This window comes from Lagopus muta, chromosome 1 (assembly GCF_023343835.1).
Source record: "Lagopus muta isolate bLagMut1 chromosome 1, bLagMut1 primary, whole genome shotgun sequence".
NCBI lineage: Eukaryota > Metazoa > Chordata > Aves > Galliformes > Phasianidae > Lagopus > Lagopus muta.
Genome location: NC_064433.1, coordinates 137,105,343 through 137,130,925, shown reverse-complemented (window position 1 = coordinate 137,130,925; position 25,583 = coordinate 137,105,343). Strand labels below are relative to the sequence as shown.

The 25,583-nt window shown below is 36.8% G+C and overlaps 1 protein-coding gene across 6 annotated transcripts in view; it reads right to left on the bottom strand.

The window, feature by feature from the left end:
* MYO16 (myosin XVI) overlaps positions 1–25,583 on the bottom strand; it is a 373,785-nt gene that overhangs the window by 185,461 nt on the left and 162,741 nt on the right. For all 6 annotated transcript variants that reach the window (XM_048957497.1, XM_048957167.1, XM_048957264.1 and 3 more), the window contains exons 5-8: positions 25,062–25,170; positions 17,693–17,817; positions 13,955–14,080; positions 275–350 (exon numbers count right to left, since the gene is read on the bottom strand). In XM_048957497.1, coding sequence (XP_048813454.1) covers positions 275–350; positions 13,955–14,080; positions 17,693–17,817; positions 25,062–25,170 — 436 coding nt within the window. The remainder of the gene's footprint in view (positions 1–274; positions 351–13,954; positions 14,081–17,692; positions 17,818–25,061; positions 25,171–25,583) is intronic.

Sequence of the window (25,583 nt, the reverse complement as noted above, 5' to 3'; positions counted from 1 at the left end):
GAATGCAACAGATGGAAGAAAATGTCATCATGGGATATGAAACTGTTGACATGACCATGACAAGCAATTCTCAGCAGTATACAGAAAACATATATATGCATGTATGTATGTAATGTGTGTATACACACTACATAAAGTACATGCATACATACACATGCATGTATGTGTGTGTGTGCATATTTATGTGTGCATGCCTGTGTATAACAAGCCAGCACGAAGGAAAGAAGTATCACGGTAACTAATATACAGATAACTTGCATAGATTTTCACCTACCTGAAGGTTTCTCATTATTGCAGTTAAGAAGATTGGGATTTGCCCAGTGCGTCAAAAGCAGCTTCACAAGGCTGGTCTAAAATGGGTAAAAACAGAAAATGAAATGGCAGAAGTAGCACATTTGTCATTCAGTGAATTTTGTCCTAGCTGAAATCACCGAATAAACCAAAGGCAACAGCTTCAAAATTCCACTTTTGTGCAGCTAATTTACGGCTTTGTATAAATCACAAGAGACAGAGTGAAATGTAGCTCTCATTCAATTTCACTGTATCCTCAGCATAGTCCAACCCCACAGACTCCCTCCATACTTAAATGCGTAAAGAAATCCTCATCAGCAAGGAAAAAAAAACTAACCCTACATCATCACCTGTCAAAAGATTGAAATTGTAAGTATTTTTTAATGTCTAGTTTACCGTGTGCCACCACTTCCAAAGGGATATGAGTCACATCTACCCTGGAAGTAAATCTCTTCTTTGTTAGCAGTGAAAATTGGCATATTTATCTTACATTTACCAAGCCCATTTAACCTAATAGAAATGGTAGCAATTATAGTACAGTACGGTAGGGTAGAGTATTATAGAATAAAAAGGTCTAAAACATATTTTTCAAATCCCGCAAGACTGCTGCAGGCAATTGTTTTCGGAAAGCTTTCCTATCATTGCACCAAAGTCTCAGTGTACGTTTATCCATAAAAGATGAACGTAATGTCTACGTTCAATTGGTTGGAGAGAAAGGAATAAGAAAGAAGGAATTTCATCAGAAACTACACAAGAAAAGGAAAAAATATGTTGTGAATGCAAAGATAGAGCTCAGCTATGCTGGAAAACTATTTGCACTTTCAGATAGATGCCAGGCAAATGGAATTTATAATGCAAATATAATCACCAGGGCTGGCCAGGGTGCGCTAGAGAGGAAAGTAAGCTGTGAAGGAAAGAAAGCATTCTCTACAGCAGAATAAATGAGTTTAAAACAAAAACAATCAAAAAATAAAATAAAAAAATAAATAAATAAAAAAACCTGAAACCTGAATTCAAAGGGAAAAGCTAGCAATTTTAAAAATAGGCATAAAAACAGGCAGCAAATAAATAAACACACAAATAAATAAAGGATTAAAAGGATGGAAATCATTGCAATATAAACAGTAAAATTCAATGTGGATTCAATATATAGCAGACAATCTACTTGGAAGGAGCATGATAAGGACAAATCAGCTAAACACAAAGATAAAAACCCTCTAACCTGTCATCACAGAAAAACAAGGAAAGCACTTTTGTAAATTTCTATTAAATAAAAAAAAAAAAAAAAAAAAAAAAGTCTTGCTCTTCTCAGTTTTCTAATACTGGTTTCCTATTCTGTCAGTAGCAGCAGAAAATTCAGCAAACTGAGAAAGCAGGGAGGAAGCTTTATTTCCAAATCCAATTAGCCCTGCTTTCAACAAAGAACCCTCAACACATATTTTTCTGTGTTTTTTCCTATGAAAAAATGGAACATGCTTAGTCACTGAGCTAAGTAAATTGGTAACAGTTACATAATCTCATCAACAGCCATTATGAAAAAGTGGTAGTTGTATCAAAATCATGTTTTTTCATGCACTTGCATCTTACTAACAATAAATAGCTTTTTGAGTTACCAAATCTTTGGCTTTGTGCTACAAAAAGACCATTCCCTGGTACAAGGTCAATGCTTCCTGCTGTTAAGGAAATAACTCCAGCTGGAAATCCTTGATTCAGGTCACTGCTAATTTCAGATAACTGCTTTTGAATAAGCAGAAATGTCTTAGTTTTAACTTCATCCTTTTATGTTTCAGAAAAAGTATTTTAAAATCCAACTGTCACATCTTCAGAATTGTGCTAACAACAGAAATATTTACTTAACAATCACAGCAAGTTATCACTGTCTGAAAGTACTTCTATTGAACTGAAGAGACAAAAATGAATTAGATATGACTAAGATAAGAAAAATTGCAGACAATAAGAAAAAAAAATGACACATCCTTCTTTTCTTACTTTTCAGCATTGTCTGTGCTGGTTTATATGGGCTGAACCAAAAGTAATGCCTCTTTTTTTATTACACTGGTCCATAACCCAGAGTTGGATGTTGGTGGTATGGCAGTAGAGGCTGAACCTTCTCACCAATATTCCGTTACATTTTGCTGCTATGCAACAGATGGCAGTAGAGAGGCAATCCGACAAAATGGTATCTGACATGGAAGCGCATATGAAGCAAAGATGTGTCACTGAATTCCTCCGTGTACAGATTTAAAAAATGAATAAGGGATGTTTCACTGTGCACAGAGAAGTACAAGTAATGGAAATTATTTAAAATATCTTCCTTAAAAAACATCACTTGATTCTCCTTCGATGCCACTAATCATTCAGTGTCTTTTGACAGGATTCCAAGAGACTTCTTTCACCCTATGCTCCTCTTCTTGGAACTTAGCCCTGAGCACTCCTCTTTATAAAACTGCATGATGGGGCAGAGTAAACAGCAAGTTTGTTGTTGACACAAAATGCTACAAGCTTGCAACAGAATGGTTGGAAGACTGCTTAGGGGAAACGGACCTGAGGGAAATGTTTGACACTTGAGTGAACATAAGCCTGCAGTGTGCCCAGGGGTCCAAGAAGACCAATGGCATCCTGGCTTGTATCAGAATTAGTGCTGCCAGCAAGAGCAGGGAAGTGATCATCCCTCTGTACTCAGTACTGATAAGACTGCATCTCAAGCACTGTGTTCAGTTTTGGGCCCTTCACTACAAGAAAGACATCAAGGCCCTGGAACATGCTCAGAGAAGGGCAACAAGGCTCATGAGGGGTCTGGAGGAGGGTCAGGGGTGACCTTACTGCTCTCTATGACTACCTAAAGGGAGGTTGTAGTGAGATGGGAGTTGGCTTCTTCTCCCACGTAACTAGCAATAGGACTTGGAGGAATGCCTCAAGTTGAGCCAGGGGAGATTAGATTGGATGTTAGGAAATACTTCTTCTCCAAGAGAGTGGTCAGGAACTGGCTGCTCAGGGAGGTGGTAGAGTCACAGTCCCTGGACATGTTCAAGAAACATTTAGATGTTGTACTGAGGGACATGGTTTAATGGGAAATAGTGTTGATAGGTGGATTGTTGGATGCATGATCTTAGAGGTCTTTTCCAATCTTGGTGATTCTATGATTCCATGGGAGGAGTGGATGGTACACAGTGGGTTTATGCTGCCATTCAGAGGGATCTCAGTGGTCTGTAGAAATGAGCTGATCGGAGCCTTGTGTATTTCATCAAATAGACATACTAAATGCTGCCAGAGGAGAACAACAACCTCAGGAAGCAAGACATGCTAAGGACCACTGAGCTGGAAATAGGGTCTGCACAAAAGGACTTTTGCTTCCTGGTAGACCCCAACTATTCTGTGAGTCTGTGTGATGCAGTAAATTTCATGTATGGCTTTTCCAAAGAAGACCGTCTCTACGTGAATCAATCTGTTAGTAAACTTTTAATAGTTTGAATATTTGTGGACATAGAAAATTCTCAGTGAAAATATATTAAGAAAGATTATACTATTACAATTTACAAATCATATTTAAGTAAAAAGATTTGTGCATTTCAAAACTCCCAGCTTGATAAACAAGACAGACTGCATCATCAAACGCACAGACAGACTACTACAGTCACACCAGCAGGAGTAGCAAGTAAGAAAAAAAAATGAAGCTTGCCTACAATAAATTTCAGTACTCGAAGGAAATATTACAGAAAAAGAAAGTGTGATTCACATTAATGAGAGCATTATGATCTAAGGAGCTAGAAAAATAATCAAAGATGAATACAGCAAACATTTACTGGGCAGGGGGGCACTGGAGTTGAACAGTTCTTTAAAGCTAATGAAATATGGAGTTCAACATTGAAATTAAAAAGTTATGAGGGGAAAAAACAATCAATAAGTGATTACAGTAAGCATATTATGAAAATACAACTTTCCCTTAAAGGTAAAGGGGCTAAGTTTTACCACACTAGACATTAGCAAATCTTTCTGTTTTAAAGTTGGACATTTCCTACCACGCTTATTGACATGGTTCACCACTAACCATTTGTTCTTCCACTTAGTTTGGATTTCCCAAGCTCTTTCTCTTTATTCTCTTTATCTGAGACTCCTAATTCCTTATATGTATCTCAATAACTTCTTTTCTTCCATCTTCTACTGGTGCTGCTACACTTTGTTTGGGAAAATGTTATTTTTCTTCTCCTTCTTGACATCCATCTCTCAAGTCTCTTTGACTGAGTCTTCCCTACCCTACACTTGTAATTGCCTTCCACTTACTGTTATTTTTTTAGGTTCCCACTCCATTTTCTCTGGATGTGGTCCCAAGCATGCCCTCATCCACAGTAAGAAAAAGACACATTATGGGAAACCAAAGCTTCATAGATTCACAGAACGGTTTGGGTTGGAAGGGACCTTTAAAATCACCTGGTTCCAACCTCCATACTCTAGGCAGGGACACCTCCCACTAGACCAGGTTGCTCAAAGCCCCACCCAGCCTGGCTTTGATTGCTTCCAGAGAGGGGGCATCCACAATCTCTGAACAATCTGTTCCAGTGTCTTAACACCCTTAGAGTAAAAAATTTCTTCCTAATACCCAGTCTAAATCTTCATGATGTTAGCATGGGGTTTCAATGATCTTTGACCAAAAACAGCTTTATTTTAGACCATAAATCTCTTGTGGGGAAAAACATAAATCCCCAAGAATTATTTTTTTAAAATCTAAGATATTTAAACACACATCTAAACACAACAAAACACTAGGCAGAACCCAAGAAATACTAGTGGTTACACCATTATCAAGAGTAGTCTTCACCACTGAGTGAGATGGATTACATCTGTACTCATAAGAACCTGTTGCTCAAAAGGTTTAACTTTATTTGACTGAGCTTAAAAAGTGAGTATTATCCTTACCATGTCAATTTTTACTAGGCACTTTGCTAGAATTGCTGCCTGTGACTTTTTATGATTTGTTGTGTTGTTTTTGTTTTTGTTTTTTTTAAACTGTCAGAAAGATAAATCAGTCAAAAATGAAGCACTCCTGAGAGTAGGGTATGGGAAAATATACTCCTCAGTCCTCGTGAGCTCCCATGTTCGTACAGAGTGAAGACCTTGTATTAGACAAAGTGTTAACCAGAGAAAATCTGGATGTTAAAAAGCTAAGCAATAAAAAATACAAATCCATAAAATAATAAAGTAAAATCAATAAAATAATAAGTTTGTTATTACTATTATTATCACTATTAGTACTAAGCTCTTATAGCAGAATTGTTGTAACTTGAGGCTGGTTACATATTCTGTAGACAGAATAAATACAATCAGATAAGTCATCACAGAAAAAAACTACTTAGAAAAACATTGGAGAATTGTATTTAATTAATTAACAGGCACTTCAAAAAGCATCAAAGATATTAAGAAAAGTGCAAATTAGGAACCTACATTCAGTTAAGCTACTGGGGAGTGAAACAAAGAAAAGCAGAGCAAGTGACAGACTCTCAACACCTGTAAGATAATCATTAAATTATTTGAGATAGTGTGATTTCATTTTTAAATGTACTAGCTGCTCATTACAAAACAGTACACCTTAAAAAACTGAATCTCATATAAAGCCAAAGTCTCATAAATATCTAAATAGGAGTAGTGTTTTTGCATTTCCTTTGCAATTGCAAACTTGATCAATTTTACTGTTACAGACATATGAAATCATGTCTGACACTCATTACAGATCTCCTTTCTTAACACAGTGTAGACCAGGACAATATTTTCCCTATTTGAGAAAAAAGAAAAGAGGACTGTAGCCACCTGCAGTCAGCAAAATGGAACAAATGAGAAAAAGTAGGTTGCAGGAGTGAGAGTAGCAGCAGGGAGGGGAAAAAAAAAAAATAACATAGCATGGATAAAGTGATGGACTTTGGAACTAGTAGCATCAAATAAATGAAGTGAAAGGCACAAAGCGGGATGTGGCAACAAGCCAGGATGTAGGCAGAGATGGATTAAGTAGAAAAAGAAAATGAAAGAGGAAAGTGACATTGTTAGGAAAAACCACTGAGACTGAACAAGAGGGACTGGGATTGTGAGCAAGTGGAAAACAAGTGGGAAAATGGGATAAGTACAACAGAAGGGCAGTAATTTTGGCACAAGTCAAAGTAGAGAAAAGAGAAATCTTGGATTAGAACCAGAGAGAGGAGGGACAGAAACTGGCTGTTCAAGGAAAGAAGGATTGGATAAGAATACTAGAAATAGGGCATGAAGCCGGAGATGGGACAATAAATCAATGGAATAAAGACAAGAATTGAACAGATCGAAGGAAATCGAGCAAATAAGGCCAAAAATGGGAAGGACAAACTGTAAAAACTGTGTCTGTTCATAAACAGGGCTTGGAATGGAACCCAGACTTTCCCAGTGTCATTAACTGCCTTTCTGTAGTCAGCGTGCTTAACCTACATTGCTTAAAAGCACCTTTTAGGCCTCTGGAATAGCTCGAGTAAAGACAACCTAATACTGTTTTAACTAACGAAGTGATTTAGATCACTTCTGGTTTTTTTCAGCAGTCATTACTTCAAGACTATAACCTATTCTTCTATTTTTGAGACCTTAAGGGAATTAGACAAGTATATGTATATATATATAAAACATTATGAGATCTCATGATTTAAGAAGCATTAAGTTTCATTCATACAAGTCCTGTATTAGTACTACAGCGGATCACAAATCTGGTAATTCTCAAAGTTTGTACCTGAACACTCCTATTAGCCTTCTTTATTACATATCAGTCTCCTGTATTTATATATACATACCTACGTATACGAGCAAAAGTTCCTATCAGTGGTATTTCAGGAAAATTAATTTTAATTTCAATTATTGTGATCTTGCAGTAATTGAATAAAAATATAATGCAACCTGTGCACATTTCAGCTTTAACAATATCCTGTAACCAGCTCCATTTTGTAAATGAAGCTGCCACAAGTCTGTGTATGAAGCTCAAACGTTTATTTTCTTACCATTTGGTATTGTGCGAATCTAGCTTCTTTTGCCTTAGTGTTGTGCATTCGTAATTAGCATTTGAAAGATCTACTGAAACCTTCTGAATATATTGAGAGTGAAAGACAGATATCACAAGCAGAAATCCCAAAGAAGTCTCCCTGCTTGGGGAAAATGAGAGTAATTGGATCTGAAGGGAAATGCTGCTGCTCTACCTGAGTATCATCATGAATGCCAAAGATGAACAAAAAGATAAAAGAAAAGAGGGTGAGATATGTCTGGATAAAATATACTCAAAAGGGTTCTCTGACCATAAATGAAAGATTCCAACTGCTTGTTCAGGAAAATATGTATTCCCTGAGTGACTATATTATTCTTTTTGAAATACTGAACAGGCACCTCCTTCCTTTGGTTCCACTCATTGAGAACATTTGTGGAATATGTTTGCAGAAGTCCGTAAATTGCATTAAAAGGAATTACTATGGCAGTGGACAAACTTGAATGAGATTTAATATCATTTCACAGAATGAGTTCAGGTATCCTATCTACACTGAAGAACATTCTAATCATCTCTATTCTTTCATATTTTGAGATCAACATGCACATTAGAAAAATCTTCACAGCTCAGTTGAATCACTAATATGCCCTTGTAACAATAAGTAAATTAGACTATTAGTAACAAGATGTGTACTCCCAGACTTCAGATGCAAAATACCATGTTTAGATGAACCAGACAGACAAAATGATATTATTTCATCCAGGCAAAGAAGCCAATCAAATGTGTAATAAGAAGGGATAACATGCTTACAGAATGGCAATTTCACGCACAAATTTTGAAGACAACACAGGATATATAAAATAAGCTAATAAATGTATTAGGTATCTGAGCTCTCCAAACATATTTTATGTACTTATGCTTAGTGGGAAATCTTTGCTAGTGTGAGAGTTCCTTTTGGAGAGACAGACAGCAGCTCAACAATTATCTTTTTTTGTTTGACATCATGAAACTGTTAAAGCCTCAAAGCCACAGGCTAAATCTGCCTTGCTAAATAAGAGAGTGCAATGAAGCAAGCTTAAGTACCCCTTATAATCCATACTGCTTAACTGTTAGCTCTGTCCCCAGCCCTGCTTTGGACCACTCCAAGCAGCTCTCTAAAAACAAGACTAATCTCCTACAGAGGAAGCTAGCTCTAAACAACATGAACATGAGCCAGACTGCTGCCTGGCCTAATCCCTAGCTTTCTTTGATTTAGCATTTCAACAGTTTAGACATTAGCAAACAGCTTTCCCCAAGGATGAAATTTGGGGAGAGGTAGTGTTTAAGCTACTGGGGAGTCAGCTCTGACTTGCGCGTCAATAAGAGCTGTTTTGAAAGGTGACATTTCTGTGATAAACAACAAAGAAACAGCTTGTGCCTGGGAATTGTGCCAAAATACCCAAGGCGAGCATCAGAGCCCACTCCCAGCACAGGGAGAGAAGCATGCGCACTCCTGATCACAGCAGCCTGGGAGGTGTCCAGTGGTGACAGCACTCCCTCCCAGTGCATATTCTTAGCTGCTCACACGGAGGGGACATGCTAAAACCAAATGAGGGGATCAGCCTGAGAGATGCAAGTTGCCTTCCTGCTGTTGGTGTCAGTGCCGGCCTCAGGTGTGGTAGCTGATGGCAGGTCCACTGCAGAATGTACAGGCAATAGCCTAAAGAGTAGCACTCTCCATGCTGGATGGGAATGAGACAACGAGTTAACATTTACATCGATGTGTATGTTCAAAAGACACTGCTAAATTTACTTAGGCAATCCTGGCATATTCCAATTTCTTGAGGCTTGTTGTGCTGCCTTTATAATCTTATTTTGAAGAGGTTTTTATGCGTCACTAATGCAGATTTACATAAGTGTTGAAGAGTTATTATATTCTGTGTTATTATGAAGGTATTGAGCAACTCTGGCCTTAATACCTCAATAGTATCTATTTTTGGTATTATCTAAGAATCTCAACTTACATTAAAACGTTAAAAAAAAAAAAAAGTGTTTTGTCCTCACATTTTCAGGGTGGAAAATGAAAACAGTCCTAGAAACTTAGTGAAGCCTTGCTAAAAAATATCCCTATTTTTTAACACTATTACCATTATTTTTTAATGCTTGCAGCTGGCAGTATTTCAATTAGTAGTCTAACAATGTACTAATTGGTAACCTAATCATCTTACAGACTGAACTGCAAGTAGCAGCCTCAGCTACCTCATCCTGCACTCAACAGCCATTTCACAGAATCATAGAATGGCCTGAGTTGAAAAGGACCACAATGATCACCTAGTTTCAACCCCCTGCTATGTGCAGGGTCGCCAACCAGCAGACCAGGCTGCCCAGAGCCACATCCAGCCTGGCCTTGAATGCCTCCAGGGATGGGGCATCCACAACCTCCTTGGGCAACCTGTTCCAGTGTGTCACCGCCCTCTGTGTGAAAAACTTCCTCCTAACATCTAACCTAAACCTCCCCTGTCTCAGTTTAAAACCATTCCCCTTTGTCCTATCACTATCCACCCTTGTAAACAGCCTTTCCCCCTCTTGTTTATGTGCTCCCATTTACTGCAAATATTCCTCAAACTCTGTAGTGCTATCCTATACTATGCAATAAAAAAAGAAATCCTGCACACACACACACTTGAACATTAATAGCACAATTCATTTATCGTTCACTTATAAACTTTTTCAATATTTGAACTATAGCCATTTTTGCAAATAGTACATAGTAAATTTATCAGTGACTAGAAAGTTTGATGCTGCTTTTGTTTACAAATATATACATAAGTATAGCTAGAGAGCTTCTTAAACATCAGATAAGGTATATTGGCACTCTTAGTTATTCTCTTTTTGCAAGAAATTCATTATGGGGATGCTTTTGATAAGAGAGGAGTGTAAGTCACTAACTTTGCTCCCTCTGTAGGATGATGCCTAGGGAGAAGCAGAACATTCCATGGGTGCCTGACTCACTCTTTGGACTTCTGAACATCTTTTCTGGGATGGATTTCTCTCATATATTTTTAAAGAGTTCAAGTTAGAGCTTTAACATCTGTGAATTGCCCATATCCTCTATAATCAGAGGGAGTAGTGATTTATCGCCAAGTAGTGATTTATCCCACCTACATTAAATGCACTTCTTCAGAACCATCTGAATTGCGCTTTAGAGGTTATTCTCCATACTGGCAAGGCAATGCTTTGAATTTGTGTTTAAGTTGTAATTAGCTAAATTACATAAAACTACTTTTGCCATTATTAAGGTGCTTGTACAAGCCAGGGTTTGATTATACAGTGTGCGTGTAACGTCTTTCAAATGCTCAGCTCAGGATAACATATCATTGCTCCACCAAATCTCATATAGTCTATTGTAGAAGCTAGAGAAATAAGCTTTCTAATCCACATATATTGTGGATTAATTTACAACTTGAGCTTTGTTCTGTGAAATTCCAGTGCCTTTATTCTTCATAAATTTCCTCCTTTACAGCTGCAAATTAATTTTTCTCACTAGAAATCTTAAATTTCAGTGGATTCAATTTATTTATTTCCATGTAAAGTAACCTAGTTCCAACTCTGTTCTTGGTATGGTCTTACAAATAGCCATGTCAGGGGGTGGAGGTCATTCTTCTTTGACATTCTGTATATTTGAGAACACAAAACTTTGTACATACAGAGCTTAAGTCCTTTAGATGAGTCTAGATACCACTCAAAAGCAACATTAAATAACATTACTCACATTTTTCATACGGTGATGTACAAAATTTATGTATGTGCTGTCTGTAATATAAATCAGTTCAAGAGCATTGTCTGAAACTGGTAAGGAGTGCATTATCCCAGATCAACACGAGACAATCAGCAACACTTTGAGGACCACTTCACATTCAAAAGCATTCTGTTGGACAGTGACAGAACTATTTTCAGCTTGATACAGGAATTCAGGAGAAGATACTATTGCATCCTGTAAAGGCAAGATACAAGCTGGCATCTCCCTGCTTCCTCTTATCTCTATTGCTTTAAATTTGCAGGGCCTGGAAGTCAAGAATTAAAAAATTCTTACTGACAATCCCAAAGCCAGAAGCTGTCATTCCAAAGAGCAGTCCAGACCACACTGGACCGTAAGAGAACATGTTCGTTCATCCTCACCTGACCATCATACTTTGGATGATGCACCGCTACCAAAGATCAGAAACCCCTGACACCAAGACAGCACTAGATATAGGAGCACTGAATTGCTTTGCTGTGTTTGCTGTCTGTCTGTCTCTCTTTCCCCACTTTCTACCTTTTCTCTTTAGCTTCTTTTACTCTTTCACTCTTCGTAGCAGCTGTTGCCTAATATTGTCGTAGAAATTTTAGCATAGAAATAACTCCTGTGCCAAAATATTTGTAACACTTATTAATCATTACTAGCAAATTAGCCAGTTTTACCCCCCAAGTAGACTATTAGTTGTCTATTATTTGATAATCCAAATCAATGACTTGATTTGTATTATTCCTCTGAGTCCGGGAAGACTCCACTGTAGTATTGATCCCTACTGACTAGGGGAGGCATGACTCAGGAGACAGAAAAAGATTCACTTTCCTTGAAACTCAATGAGTGGGGCAGGCAAGCACAACATGTAATTTGTACTGCTCATTTGATGGCATTTAATTAACATAGGTAGGTTTGCCAGATGAAAAGACATATCTGAGTAACTAAGAATTTTGCTATTACTTCATGAATGGAAAGAAGTATCAGACCACACAACTCATAAAATAATAATAATAATAACTCATAATAGTAATTTATTGGATGGAGGCTGGAAGGAAAAAAAAAATCAGTCCAAAGATTGAAAACAATATTTAAGATAGTATGCATCTTAGTAAAACTGAGGTGAAAGAATGGATTATGACTTTTAAAAAACATGAATTAAAAATACACAAAACTCTTCACAGAAAACACAATAAAAGACTCAGGGAATACTTGTGACTGTATTTTCCCATTTTAAAAGAAATTTGCTTCATTATTTAAATCTAAATGGATCTCAATCATTCATTTAAACATGAAATTGTAAGGAAACTTAAAATGGCTGCCTTTCTGCTGGAAGTACAAACGGTACTGCATCGAAGTAAAACCAGATAGATCTTTTACAGTCTTCTGATAGAGCATACAGTTTATTATCGTACTAAGATTTTCAAGTGAAGCTTTTAAACGAAGTCTAGTACAAATACAAGTTACAAGAGGGTGAAACTGTAAGGGCCAGAGACAATAATTTATATTTATGTCTTTCTCAGAAAACATGAATATGTTTGGCTAAAAAATAACTGATTTCTTGGAAATATATTTTTAAATTAAAACAGGCTATCTCAAGTTATGCCTGTTCTAAGGTTATTCCCATTCTGACATATTTTTTCCCAAAAAAGTAACAATTCTCAACAACTCAAAATGGAAACGTAAATACAACATGATCATGAATTCCCACTAAGACTAAATGTTTTTCAAAATTACCATAAGAAAGGAAATTTTAAAAACACTTAGATAGGTTAGCTACAGTATGAATTATTTTCCCTGACATAGCATAAAACCTTCATCATAAAGCTATTTCAACGATTTACTAGTTACAGTGGAAATCCATATTCAAGTCATATTTATTTTCTAAATAGGGAAGATTCTTGCTGAGTATTTTCTTAATTTTAATGACAAGTACAATGTTACTTTATTTGTATGAGGAGTCAGGGACCCATGATAAGCATAACTGGTCCCTGTCTCCTCACCAAAACCTCTGGGAATACTATGAATTACTGCTACCATCACCTGGGACATAAATGGAGACACAATTCAAAGCACCAGTGAAATAATAGCTCACACCCAAAATCACATTTCTGCAATCCAATTACTTCTGAGTAAGAGTTTTCTTGCCTTTCTGAAGTCAAACACAGATAGTATGAGTATGTGTCTACTTGCAGTACAACATCAAATCCAGAAGGAACAGTAAAAGTACTAGAACATTTATTGGAACTACAGAATAGCACTGTATAGGATGGGATGAGAAAAATAAAACTACACTCTACACAGAAAGTCACCAATGTTTCCTTGGCTAACAATATGTGCATTCAGTATATTTTTGCAGACAAGTGTTCTCTGTAAATTTAGGCACCCAGCAATTAATTTCAGAGTGTATGTATTAACTCACAGATATATACAGGTGTGTATACATATATGTATTTATATATCTTTATACACACACACAACTATGGCTTAATCTACTCTGAAGGCATGCTGAGCTTTCATACTATTTAATAGAGTAGATAGAGGGTGTCTCAATAGGAAAAGCCTATATCCTAGCAGAATTAACTAGTTTCAAATACGCACGTATTCACAACTGTTCCACTATACCTTTGTCAGCAAGAAGTTAAATTCTTCCTAAAAAATACTATTTACTTTTTGAAGACCAAAAAGAGTTTGGAAGATGATTATTCTATTAAAATGAGAACACATACAGTAAGAAGCATTTATGTCATGTGAATAACTAAGAGGACGTTGATCTCGGTCATTTTCCATATGCCACTTATAGTACAGAAAAGCATTCTTTTTTCACATTAGGAAAAGAATAGCGTCCCTGACTTGAGTGTATTTCTTATTGCTACACAAGACTACCATAAGGAGAAGGAGGTGAAAAAGACATGCTTTACCTGTCCGTACTTTGCAGCTAAATGTAGAGGTGTCCAGTACTGATTATCCACCACATTGAGATCAGCCCCATGATCCAGTATCAGAGATGCAACATTCTTGTAGCCATTTGCACAGGCCACATGCAGCTGCAATAAGAAAATATCTATCTTAAAGTTTTCAGAAAAAAAACATAAGGTACTACTGTATATCTTGTATATGATGGTTGCCTCACAGACATAACTGGATAAATCATGATTTAAAAAAAAACAAAAACAAAATGCATGTGAGAGCAACATTCTAGAAGACCATAGAATAATCTTATTTAGCATTTATAAACAAAACCCAAAAATAAAATAAAAAAAAGAACATTGTCTTACTGACATCTGTTCAAACAATTTAGTCTCACTAAATCATTTTCATACTTCATCCATTATTCCAATATCCATTTCAAACATAGTCACAGACTTCATGAGCCCAGGAATATTCACACAGTTTAGCAAAGCTTGTCCTAGGCCTAACTTCCTTCTGTGACAGTTCAAATATCCCAGATGTGAGCTGATGCTGAAATGAATTCAACAACACATCATCACAGTACATTCACTTCTATGATTTTTTCACAGAAAACTAGAACATCCTCAAAAACACTACAGAGATTATATTTCTTTTATTTTCATTGCTTCACTAGATACTTCATTTTTTTGTGTGGTATTGCTTTAACAGTTTTAGTTAACTTTCTATACCAGGAAACTTCATTTCAGAACTGCCATGGGACAGAGAAAGGGGAAAATACAGCAACAGAACGATAAAAGCTCCTCTCAGGAGGTCGCACAGCATACCATCCTGTTAAAGCAGGGATAAATTCACAAGTAGCTGTGCTTGCTTGGGACTTGTTGTTTGAAATAGTAAAGACAGAATGAGAGACAAGGCACTGAGGACTGCAGTGGTGAGTGAAAGAGGCAGATAAAAAATGTCTCTGTTAATGGGTGAGTTGAGAAATTGCATTCATAGATGAATACACATTAAGGCAATACAAATTACTTACTCCAGTACTAATTAAGTGAAAGAGGAAATGCAATAAGGAATCCTACATCAGGGGGAAATCATCACTTGCACATTTAGGTGGAAATTGGTTCTCCCTACTGCAGGGGATTAGAATTATCTTGGAAGGTGGCAGGATGTAATTCCCCATCACAGTCACAAAAAATCAATCTCAGTGGTGGTCAGTGAAGACAGGGTTAAGCAAGATTGTACAAATGGAGAACTGAGATTAAAGGGGGTAACTTGTAAGCCAAAGTAACGTAACCCAACTACATGGGTTTTTCTGCCCTTTGAAGTAATGTTAGCCCAAGAGATGATTTTTCTAAGAATTTGAATGGATGATTGATGGCAAGAAACCTCTCACAATAATCCTCTTCCTAAACCTCTTCCTAGAACTGTGTTGTTCCAAAGCCTCAATAAGACCAGGAGACATCAAATCCTGTCCTGGAAATTATTTGCCACTATTTTTTTTATTTCTGGTTTAGCTGCACCTGAAAAAGATACATGAAATTTTCTTTATGAACATTTCTGATGCAGAAGGATTAAATAAATACATTACAGCCCACCACAGATCTTCCCAGAAATGGAGGCAGAACACCAACACTATAAATGTTCTAATTTCAAATACACAGAAACCTCAAAAATTTCCTATAATTCAATACAGTTTTACCCTTCTGTTTTTAACAAAAGAAACTGCATTTTCAATTCAAACTTCAATTTGATAAGTGCTATTTTAAAGCAGTTTCAAAGTTCAGAGGACAAAGGAAGCATTTGTGACTGAAATTGATAAAAAAAATTACAGAAAATATTATCAGAAGAATTAGTTTTACCACATATCACTATATGCAGCACAGACACAGACATATACGTATGTGTTATCATTCTGAGAGAGCATGCGTCTATATGTCATTTTTCCTTATTAATCCTTAATTACACACGGCATAATCTAATGCATGAAAAGAAGGTTGATTGTGACATACAGAGTATAAATCCTTCAGGAAGAAGAAGCAGGACTTAGTGCCACTCTTCTCTGAGCTTGCCACCAAAAAGAAAAGTCTCTATTTGTATCTGCTGGTAGATGTGGATTGTCCAGAGATATTGCACTGCTCCCTGCTCAGGATACTCAGCACCTATTCCACCCCTATGGTATCTGATCTGTTGCTTAGCAATCTGTGCTGAAGATCTAGAGTCAGGCTGGTTTTAGTCTTGTGCAACAGTGATCTTACCAACTGTCAGTGAGTTGGATGTGGCTTGTCACCATGTTGACAAGTTTATCTTCTTGGTATTCTCCATATAAAAAAAAACATACTGCTGACTATGACATACAATATACTTTCAAAAATAGTGAATATAAAATATATTCAATTGACTACACTTAGTAAATACTAAAGCATGTGAAAAAAAAACAGTATTATCTGGGGAAAAAAAGTGTGCTGAATGTCAATCACCACAATTAAAGCAACTCTTAGTTTCTGGCATAGTTTCAAACATAACTATATTTAAACCATATCATCTTAGAGTCTATGAACAGAAATTTTCTACTTACAACTGACATCTACGTTTTTTTCTCTGTACTGACAGATTTAGAGTAACAAATCTGTTCCCAGAGCCCTCTGATATACAAAGAGTTATTACAGACTGGCTGACTCCACAACCATGAACAGAAATAGAACAGTCTAACAAATTCTGTATTTCTCACCAATTTGTATGACAAAACTTTTCACGTAACAGAAACCTCAAACAAAAGCAAAATTATTCACTTTGTAGCTCCTTGTGGCAAGACTATGAAGGAACTCCAGAAAGCAAAGGTCAGTATAAAAACCGATCACACAAAAATGCCCCATTGGTCCACATCCACATCCCACACATATAAATAAATAAATAACAACAAAGAAACTATCCAAAGTGCTTTTCTCCTGGTTCACACAGTACTGTTAAACACATTTCATACATGCACTTCAATTATTCCTGCTAACTTCTGAAAAGGTTTTATGCAATGTATCAGACAAATTGGTGACTTGGTTAAATGAAGCCAATTCTGACCAAAGTAGTAAAAAGAGCAAAATACAAGTTGCATTTTACTGGAAGTTAACAGCTTAGCTTCAATGTATCAGGAAAGTGGAAGTTAAAAATAATGCTTTTATAAATTAAATACCTTGAGAAAAAAAAAAAAAAAAATGGATAGGAGATCTATCAGCAGAAAATGTACAATGGGAACCTACAGTTAAAAACAACATGCGCAAACTTGGAAGAACATTCATCCATTGATAAGGTGGAGGCTTCATAATACTGATTCAAGAAGATATAACTTCATGAAATAGTGTTTTAGACTTGTTCAGACAGAAGATACAGGCATTAAACATTCATCACTCAGTGAAGCTTTACAGTCAGTCTTACACAGTGTCAGGGATTTTAAGTATTCTCTCTAGTTCTAAAATAAGGAGCACGCTATTTTTCTCGTTGTTGTGTTGTACGTTCAGTGGCTAACACCAAAAAAGTCACCACTGACACACTGACACTGCACTCATCAGTTTCAAAATCTGTACAGAGCAGGGCATTGAGATAACTATTTTCAAAAGGCCAGATGAGAACTAATATCCGTATTCCTTCATTTCTCCTCTTATAGAACAGCCTTGCAACTGCACTTGCATTTACACTGTTACAGTTGAACACATGTATTCACTAGGCTGGAACTCAGAATGTAACATACTCCTACTCACCAGGGTAACTCCTTCATCATTCTTCTGATTCACACTTCCTCCACTTGATATGAGCTGTCGGACATCTGTAAGCATAGTCATAGCTCTCTGTATCTTCATTTGGCGCAAGGAATTCAGCTCAACACCTGGAAAAATGAAAAGGCCGCTGATATTTTGTTCATCAGTAAAGAACATACATGATTTTGCTTTTATTTCCTGGGTTTGTAGAAGGATAGTCAACATTTAATAAGAATTCAGTGTATGTTTACAGAACATGTCTCCTTGCTTATATTTACCAACAAGATTATTCATATTCTTATTTATCTGTATTACTTGGATGACTTAACCTTAGTCAGCAATATCAGACAAATGGGCCAGATGCCCTACTGACTGGCAAGAACAGTTGTAGGCAAAGTAGTTGGAATACCATTAACTCTGTTGAAACTGAGAAATAAGGAAGCTGCAACAAAATAAAAGAATTAAACGCTTCAGAGAAGCCACTTCAAGTCTTTCAGACTTACTTAATGAATATTGTTTGAGGCAGCATTCTGTCACCCCTGTGTATGCATTACACTGCCCCAGATTAATCTCTCAAATCTGTCAACTCAACTCTTTGAGACATTGTGATTTGAAGCAAGTGGCACTAAAACTCAACAGTTGTTTTTTTTCTTTTATTTGCTTGGGTTATTTTTAGCCAGCATTAGTTGTCCATCTGGGCCTGGACCATTAACCAAATAAAAATGTGGTCTACAGGCAGGAACAAATGAGAGGAGATGAAAGTTATGAAGAGCTGGGTCTGTTTGAGTCAGCACTGCTATTGAAAGAAACACTTGTCAAAGTACAGCTTTAAAAGGAAGATAAGCAAGGCAGTCTATAACCAAACGGAAGCATGGTCTGCAGTCTGAATAGAGCTAAAATTAGAAACAGAGCACAACAAAATTACTAAGTGGTTAAATTAGCAACTGGTTGTGGCTTGAATGGAGGATCTAACCAAAATTCAGGGCTTGGTTCTTCCACTCATAACTTCCAGTGGTCATTTACATCTATATGTAGAAAATATAATTTGAATATGAAAACCTTGCCTCTCTGTCCTGGTCATGTCATAACAGAAAACATATAAATGACTTCTTGATTCTTTTCCACATTTGTCAGTGAGGATAAAAGTGACATATAATAAATTAAATGAAATAAGATGTACTTAAATATTTTTGTTTGTATTATTCGTTTTACATTTTCTATTCAACAATTCTTTTGTTTTTGCTTTTTTTTGTTTTGTTTTTGTTTTATTGTTTTTTTTACATTACTAAAACAACTGAAGCATGTTTCAGGGTAAAAGTATATTTAAAGTCTCATGGTTTACAGCTACACTGGAATTCATGTAAATGGATACACTATATGCATTTCAACAAAGAAACTCATTCAGTGTTTTTCCTCTCACGTGCTATTCTACACAGTGCTCTGTGTTTTGAACTTTATTTGCAGGGAGCACTTCGAGTTTCAGCTCTGAGGTGAAGTGTTCAGGGTGTGAAAACACGGTGTGTTGAACACTGCTGATCACATTTACACCAAATGTAAAACATAAATGTGAACCCAAAAATGCCTCATTTTCTTTATCAGGACTAAAACTGTGCTCTTTCACAAAAATGCAATTCAGACAAGTATTAATTAGTATTGATAGCTTAAATCAGATATCCAACCAAAAGCAGAATGTGCTTGTGTACTATGTATCACTGATAGCTGCTAGACTGGGACGCATCGATTTCATATAAAACTCTGAATACCTCCTAAGAATCAACATTTCATTTCACCAGAACTGATATTTTTATGTCTTCATCACATTTCACAGTAATGACTTAAAGCTACCCGGTGGCATTTACAAATTACTGATATCATTTTTTTTTTTTATCTTCTCTCCAGATCCTGCTTGCTTGCAGCAGCAAGTTGATAGTTTAACATTCTAGTGGCAGAACTCTCTCAAATAAGGAAGTTTCAATTGCCAAAACACTAAGTAGTACAGGAGTACACACACTTAAGTGGCAATTGTGGCACTGACCTCACTTGTTAAACGCACTGCAAAGCTGAAATAAAACTTGCATGGTCATGATAAAGTTATTTCTAATGTTGTCATATAAAATACCTGAAAGACATATGTATAGTTTTTGCCTGATGACGAAGGCCATTTTTAAGACAGAAAATATAATTTCTGTCTTCTGTTTGATGTCTCTGGCAAGCAATTACAGCGCACTTTGCTTTTCAAGGAGAGAGGCAACAGGTGGAAATTAATACTCCAGCTCTTTAGCCTGTGCACAATACCTTGAACACTCAAACATGGAAACTATGATCACAGTTTAAAAATTAGAAATACCAGTTTCTGACTTTCCCCACGTAAAAGACTCACAGTGAAATACAGGAATTATCATGTTGTCTGTATGTCTGTACAGGTTGTACAGATACAGGTTGAGTGCAGATGTTAACTGGAGTCCAGTCAGCCTTTTCTTGCAACCTACTATGGATTTTCTATCAGTGTGATATGATCAGAAAACTACCATGTCATAGTATTCTTAATCTAACTGTGAAATATTGATCCTTTGCTTAAGAAGTGCATTTGATAGCACCTGATTGCATTCCACATAGGGTTCCCAAAAATGAATTGTTGAAAATTTAACTTTGTTTGTAGCAAAGGAGGAATCGAGTAGAGTTCAGCTGCATCCTTTGCTCTATCACACATGTAATTATATACACATCAGCTCTGAGAAGATGCATAAACAATGCTACGTAACAAAATGCACAGTCTATATGAATCTCATGATTCCAATAGCAGTTATACAAAGAAACAATGCATATTTCATTAGGCAAATAGCAATAAGCTGCCTGACAAGTGAGCTCTACAATAGTGGTAAGTTCCACAGGCTACATTTTAGCAAGATTCAAAGGACTTCCGACAGTAGTACAGAAGTAAAAGAGATCTCATCCCCTACAGAATAGAAACATGAAAAAAAAATAATAATAATTTCAGAATTGCAGAATTTGGAATCCCAATAATTTGGAAAATATTTCGCTTGGGAGCAATGGTAGGGAGGTGCCTTCCCTTGATCAGTTCTGCTAAGATTTCTCTCCCTCCCCAGGGGGTGACAGTTTTCATTAGTTTAGATGGAATAAAAAAGTATTACACATACAGTAACTCTACCAGTCTGAATCAAAGAACGACCTTCATGTTGATTTTCAAAGAAAAAATACAGTTTAGATGTTCACCTGAAATGAGGCAGCAGCCAGCATGAATAAATAGAGGAAGAAAACTGAATCGGCAGGGAGTATTGGAACAGTTCACATTAAAAAGAATGGAAACTGAAAAATAAAGGTGTAGGATAGCAAATAGACACCAAATATCCTGCAAAATCAGAGCAAGAGCTACATGCCCTTGGAGTTCACAGGAGATGCAATGGAGAAGGAACAATTACAGCAGCAGTGACCCTGCAGGGCACAGCATTTGGTTGTATTAGTCCTGATGACAGGCAGGAGCATAACCTAAAAGTGACAAAATGCAACACTTCTCCATGTTTAAGAGAAACACTTGACAAAGCTATTTCATCTACTGTGGCTGTCCCACCCTTTCATGCATATGGTTATGGAACTGACAACCCAAAACAATGTAAAAATAAATCAGATAAAAAACAGGGAAGTAACTTTCAGAAGGTTGCAGTGGTAAAGAAATACACGGCAAACAGAACTGAGAATTTCTATAAAATATATTTTCTGCAGAAACGTGCAGCACTTGGAAGTGTCTCCATCTGCCAGGTGAGCACCTGGTTCTGGGTACAAAGCACGCTGCTCAAGGACACCCAGCAACCACTCTAACTAGCTTGCATGTCTCATATTTAACACGTGTAAAAGTCTTCAGGATTTGTCAGAACCATTATATGTTGCAAACACAAATGTGCACTAACAACTTGAAGCAGCTGTCACAAGCCAATCACTCCTCTTCTCTCACTCTGCCTCTGTTACTGCACAGAGCTGTAACTGCAGCAAGGTGCTTTTCACTCCAAGAGGTGAGCCTGCCTTACTCTTCTGTAATTCCAGGGACACAAGAAATTTCTGTTTTTCAGTATAGGATAGATGTATTCACAAACAATCCATGAGGAAAAAAAAAAAAACACGGTACCATTTGTGGTACATTCATTTTTATTCATTATATTATCCATGTGTAGATGTTACTTTCTCCAGCTTTATTTGCAAGAAGTTTAAGACCTTTACTGGCCACTTACCAGGCAGCTTTATAAAAAGTATCAATTTTGTAGAATTACATTGTTCAGCCAGCCTTGTGCACATAGCTTAGCATTACCTACACCTGATTTTCTAAAGTCCAGGATGTGAACAGATACATTTCAGCAACCATTACTATCTGAGAAGGGAAGCTAATATTTTCAGCATGTACAGAAAAACTTGCAAAACTACTGAGGGTATAGCTCTAATTCACTGTAAAAGCACAGACTGATGGCTGTCGCTGGGTTCTACGTGTCTGTCTTTAAAGCTACCATTATGTATGCTGTCAAAGCAAGTGAGGGATGCTTACTATGAACTAAGCTTTTCTTTCTACTCTGAAAATGATGTCAGTAATGAAATGCCTGTTTTCTCCTCAGTGACACTTCTCCCACTCTAGTGAGACATGCTTTTTTCTGTCCCTTCTATAATAAGGATGTTGAAGACCCTTCTAACCAAAATTAGTTACATGGACTCCCTCTTTTCTTCAATTATATGATAAGAAAAATAATTGTTGTAATTTCTTTTAACAGACTGGCACAATCTCAAGATTCAGTACTAAGCATTCATCCTTGGACATGTCTTGCAATTTATTTTACTCGTACTGTTAACACTAGAATGCAGAAATAAAGTAAATATGTTCATCGCCTCTAGTTATTTATGATAAGTTTGATGTCTACAATGAGCTCATCACGTACCATACTTTTATACTCAGTGTTTCTCTGCAAGTTCTTAGTGTTATAGTTGGATGTATTTGTGGGAGAGCTGTAAGAGAAGGCTACTCAACGAGAGCCAGGGACCCAGGAGGTTATGGGAAACAAGGGCAAATATCTTCAGTGATCGGGGACCACAGGACCCAAAAAAGAAAATAAGGCCTATCTGGTGAAGGAATCAGGGCCAACCAACAGTCCTGACAGAAAAACCCATAGCTACATATCAGGACAATTCTAAAGGTGGGAAGCCAAGTCAGTCAGAGTCCTGGTGCACAAACATAACTTTGGGCAAGGACCAAGAGCCTGCGCCTACACAAGGCTCCTCAGCCAAGGGATGAGTGAAATATCAGGGCAAAGATTTTCCCAGCTGTCCCATAACTTGGCTGTTCTCTCAACCAACTGTTCCCAACTTACATGGCTTTAACGTATTGGAGCTTGCACTGAGAACAAGCAGCCAGACCCTGGGAGCGCAGGAAACCAGTTGCAGGACCTATGGGTGCAGTCAAGACACTAAAAACTTTTTTTCTAACTTGCTAAAGGTCGTAGATTTAGAAATTCTATAAACATTGGTAATTCATTTCTGATGGCAACAGAATTAGAATCAGTAGGTTCTTCAAAAAGATACTAATACAGCACCTCTTGTTTCTGATGTTCTTCAGAATATTTTCCAAATTTTGTAAAGTCTATTAGTCATGGAAATGCCTGTTTTCCTTGTGGTGTCACTTACAAAGCAGGTCACAATCTATTGAGTATAAATTAAAACGTCAATTCAAGTGCCAAAAGTCTGCACAGTGAGTTTAAAGGCTCTCACTTTGATAAAAACATGTGGACAACAAAATGTTTCCATATGATGGATTTTTTTCTTTTCATTCACTGCACATTTCCAGCCACACGGAAGCACACAAATAGTAAGAGGAGTCTAAAACCTGAAAGTCAGTTAAAAAATATAAAAATTAAGATGGTCTATTCAAACGTATTAGAAAGCACACGTTAAAAGATAGAAACAGTTTCAAATATTACACTTCTAATCAGTCACATTTTCTGTGTGCTTCATTTTCAGGAATTGGAGGGACCTACTGAAACACGATGTTTGGTCTTCCTGGTTCTCACAGGCAATATTATCACCTAACGCCTATAATAATTTAATTTACTTCTACACAGAAAATAGATTATTTGTGCATGATAATCCTACGGGTAGGTGATTTCCAGACAGCAGAGATCAGACCGAAAAGCTTTGAACTACCCTGAAGCTGTTTGGTTTTGGTTGTCTACTTTTTTTTCTATCAACATACTCCATCAACAATACTACTAGAAAATTTATAAGAAGCTATCAGGATCACTTCGAATATGGTTCTGAAAGTAAAAAAATAAATATTTATCAGGGGATTTAATTCTAGTCTAAATTAATTGATCTTCATTGCTCACAATCTCTATATGTTAACATTTTAATCCGTTTTCATTGTAGTATGTTAGCAATAATCCGTTAATGTGTATGAAAAGTATTTCACAGCTGTAAATGCTAAAGTCTACAGAAGTAATTTTATGAAACAATACAGATCTGTAACAATGGCTTTTCTTGAGCACACCAAAGAAACAGTACACATTTTTTCGCAGCATTGGATTACCAGGGTTTCTACAGTGCAACCTCAATCTTAGAATATTTTGGTGTATTTTCCCTAACATTTTTTTTTTCATTACTAGCAATCAAATCCTGATGAAAAAGACACATATCAGGGATTTTCATATTGCTGTTTTTGTCATTTAAAAAGTGCCAGCACTGAGAAATATATGGGTAGATACAATTGTTAGGTTTTCCCAGAATGACAGAAAAATAGAATATCTCAAATTGGATTGGACAAGGATCACTGAGTCAACTCCCAGTTTTGGTAGCACAGAGACTTGCAGGGGTTGCCTCTGTAAGAGGAGGCAAGAGGCTGCTTCGTGCTGAACATGGCCTGTTCCAGATGGCTCCAATGGGCCCAGCACTGGCACAGCTGAGCCCACTACTAACATTGTACTGCAGTTGCACAGATTCAAGTTAGCATTAGACTACATAGTACAGATACTATATGTCATGTGATGATTCTCTCATCAACTATTAAGGTTTTCAACTACAGCAAACTATTAAATTTTAAATTGTTAAATTTTAACAATGTATTGTTTTTCTGCTTTGAATTCACATTCTAGCATCTGCATATGAATGGGGATAAGAGATCTGACAGTGACCACTATCACTAATCTATGTTAGTTGTTCCAATCTGAACATACTGAAAACCTTTTTGATTCCAAATCATCTTCGTTCCCCTCATTTCCAAATTAATACAGCTCCAGTGGCTTTAGCAATTATGTAGGTCAAATGAATATACATACGCTTTAACTCAATGTCAAGTTCAATAAAAAAAGACCAGACTCAGACTTACCGTTTTCTTCCAGGTACATGAGAAGGATGCTGCTGGATTCAGTCCCTTCTACAGCATAGTCAAATGCTGTGTTTCCATTAACATCTTGCAGCAGCACATTTGCTCCAGCCTACATGCAAGAATAAAAAATACTTTATGTGTATGCAATGAAATCCCAAAAGACAATTCTTACATACCAGGACCAGCTAACTTGCCCATTCAAAAATATTTCAAAGCTGGAGTTCCTAGCAGGCTGTTACCTTGAACATTAATAAAAAATAAAGGACTTTGAATGTCAAAAAGGCTGGCTTTGCCTGGGACAGCTGATACTGTCACCACTCTAGTTGTCCAGTTGGTCTTTACCAAACAAATATCTGAGCTGCTTGTCAGTGACTTTTGGAACAGTCGCAGTTTGTAGCACAGCATTTTAAAGTAAAGTAAGCTGTTGCCAATTACAGTCTGCCTTGGAACACAGCACTGGTTCAAAAGCTGACTGACAAGCAGCACAGACATCCACGCAGGAGAGACAGGTAGACAGCTGGT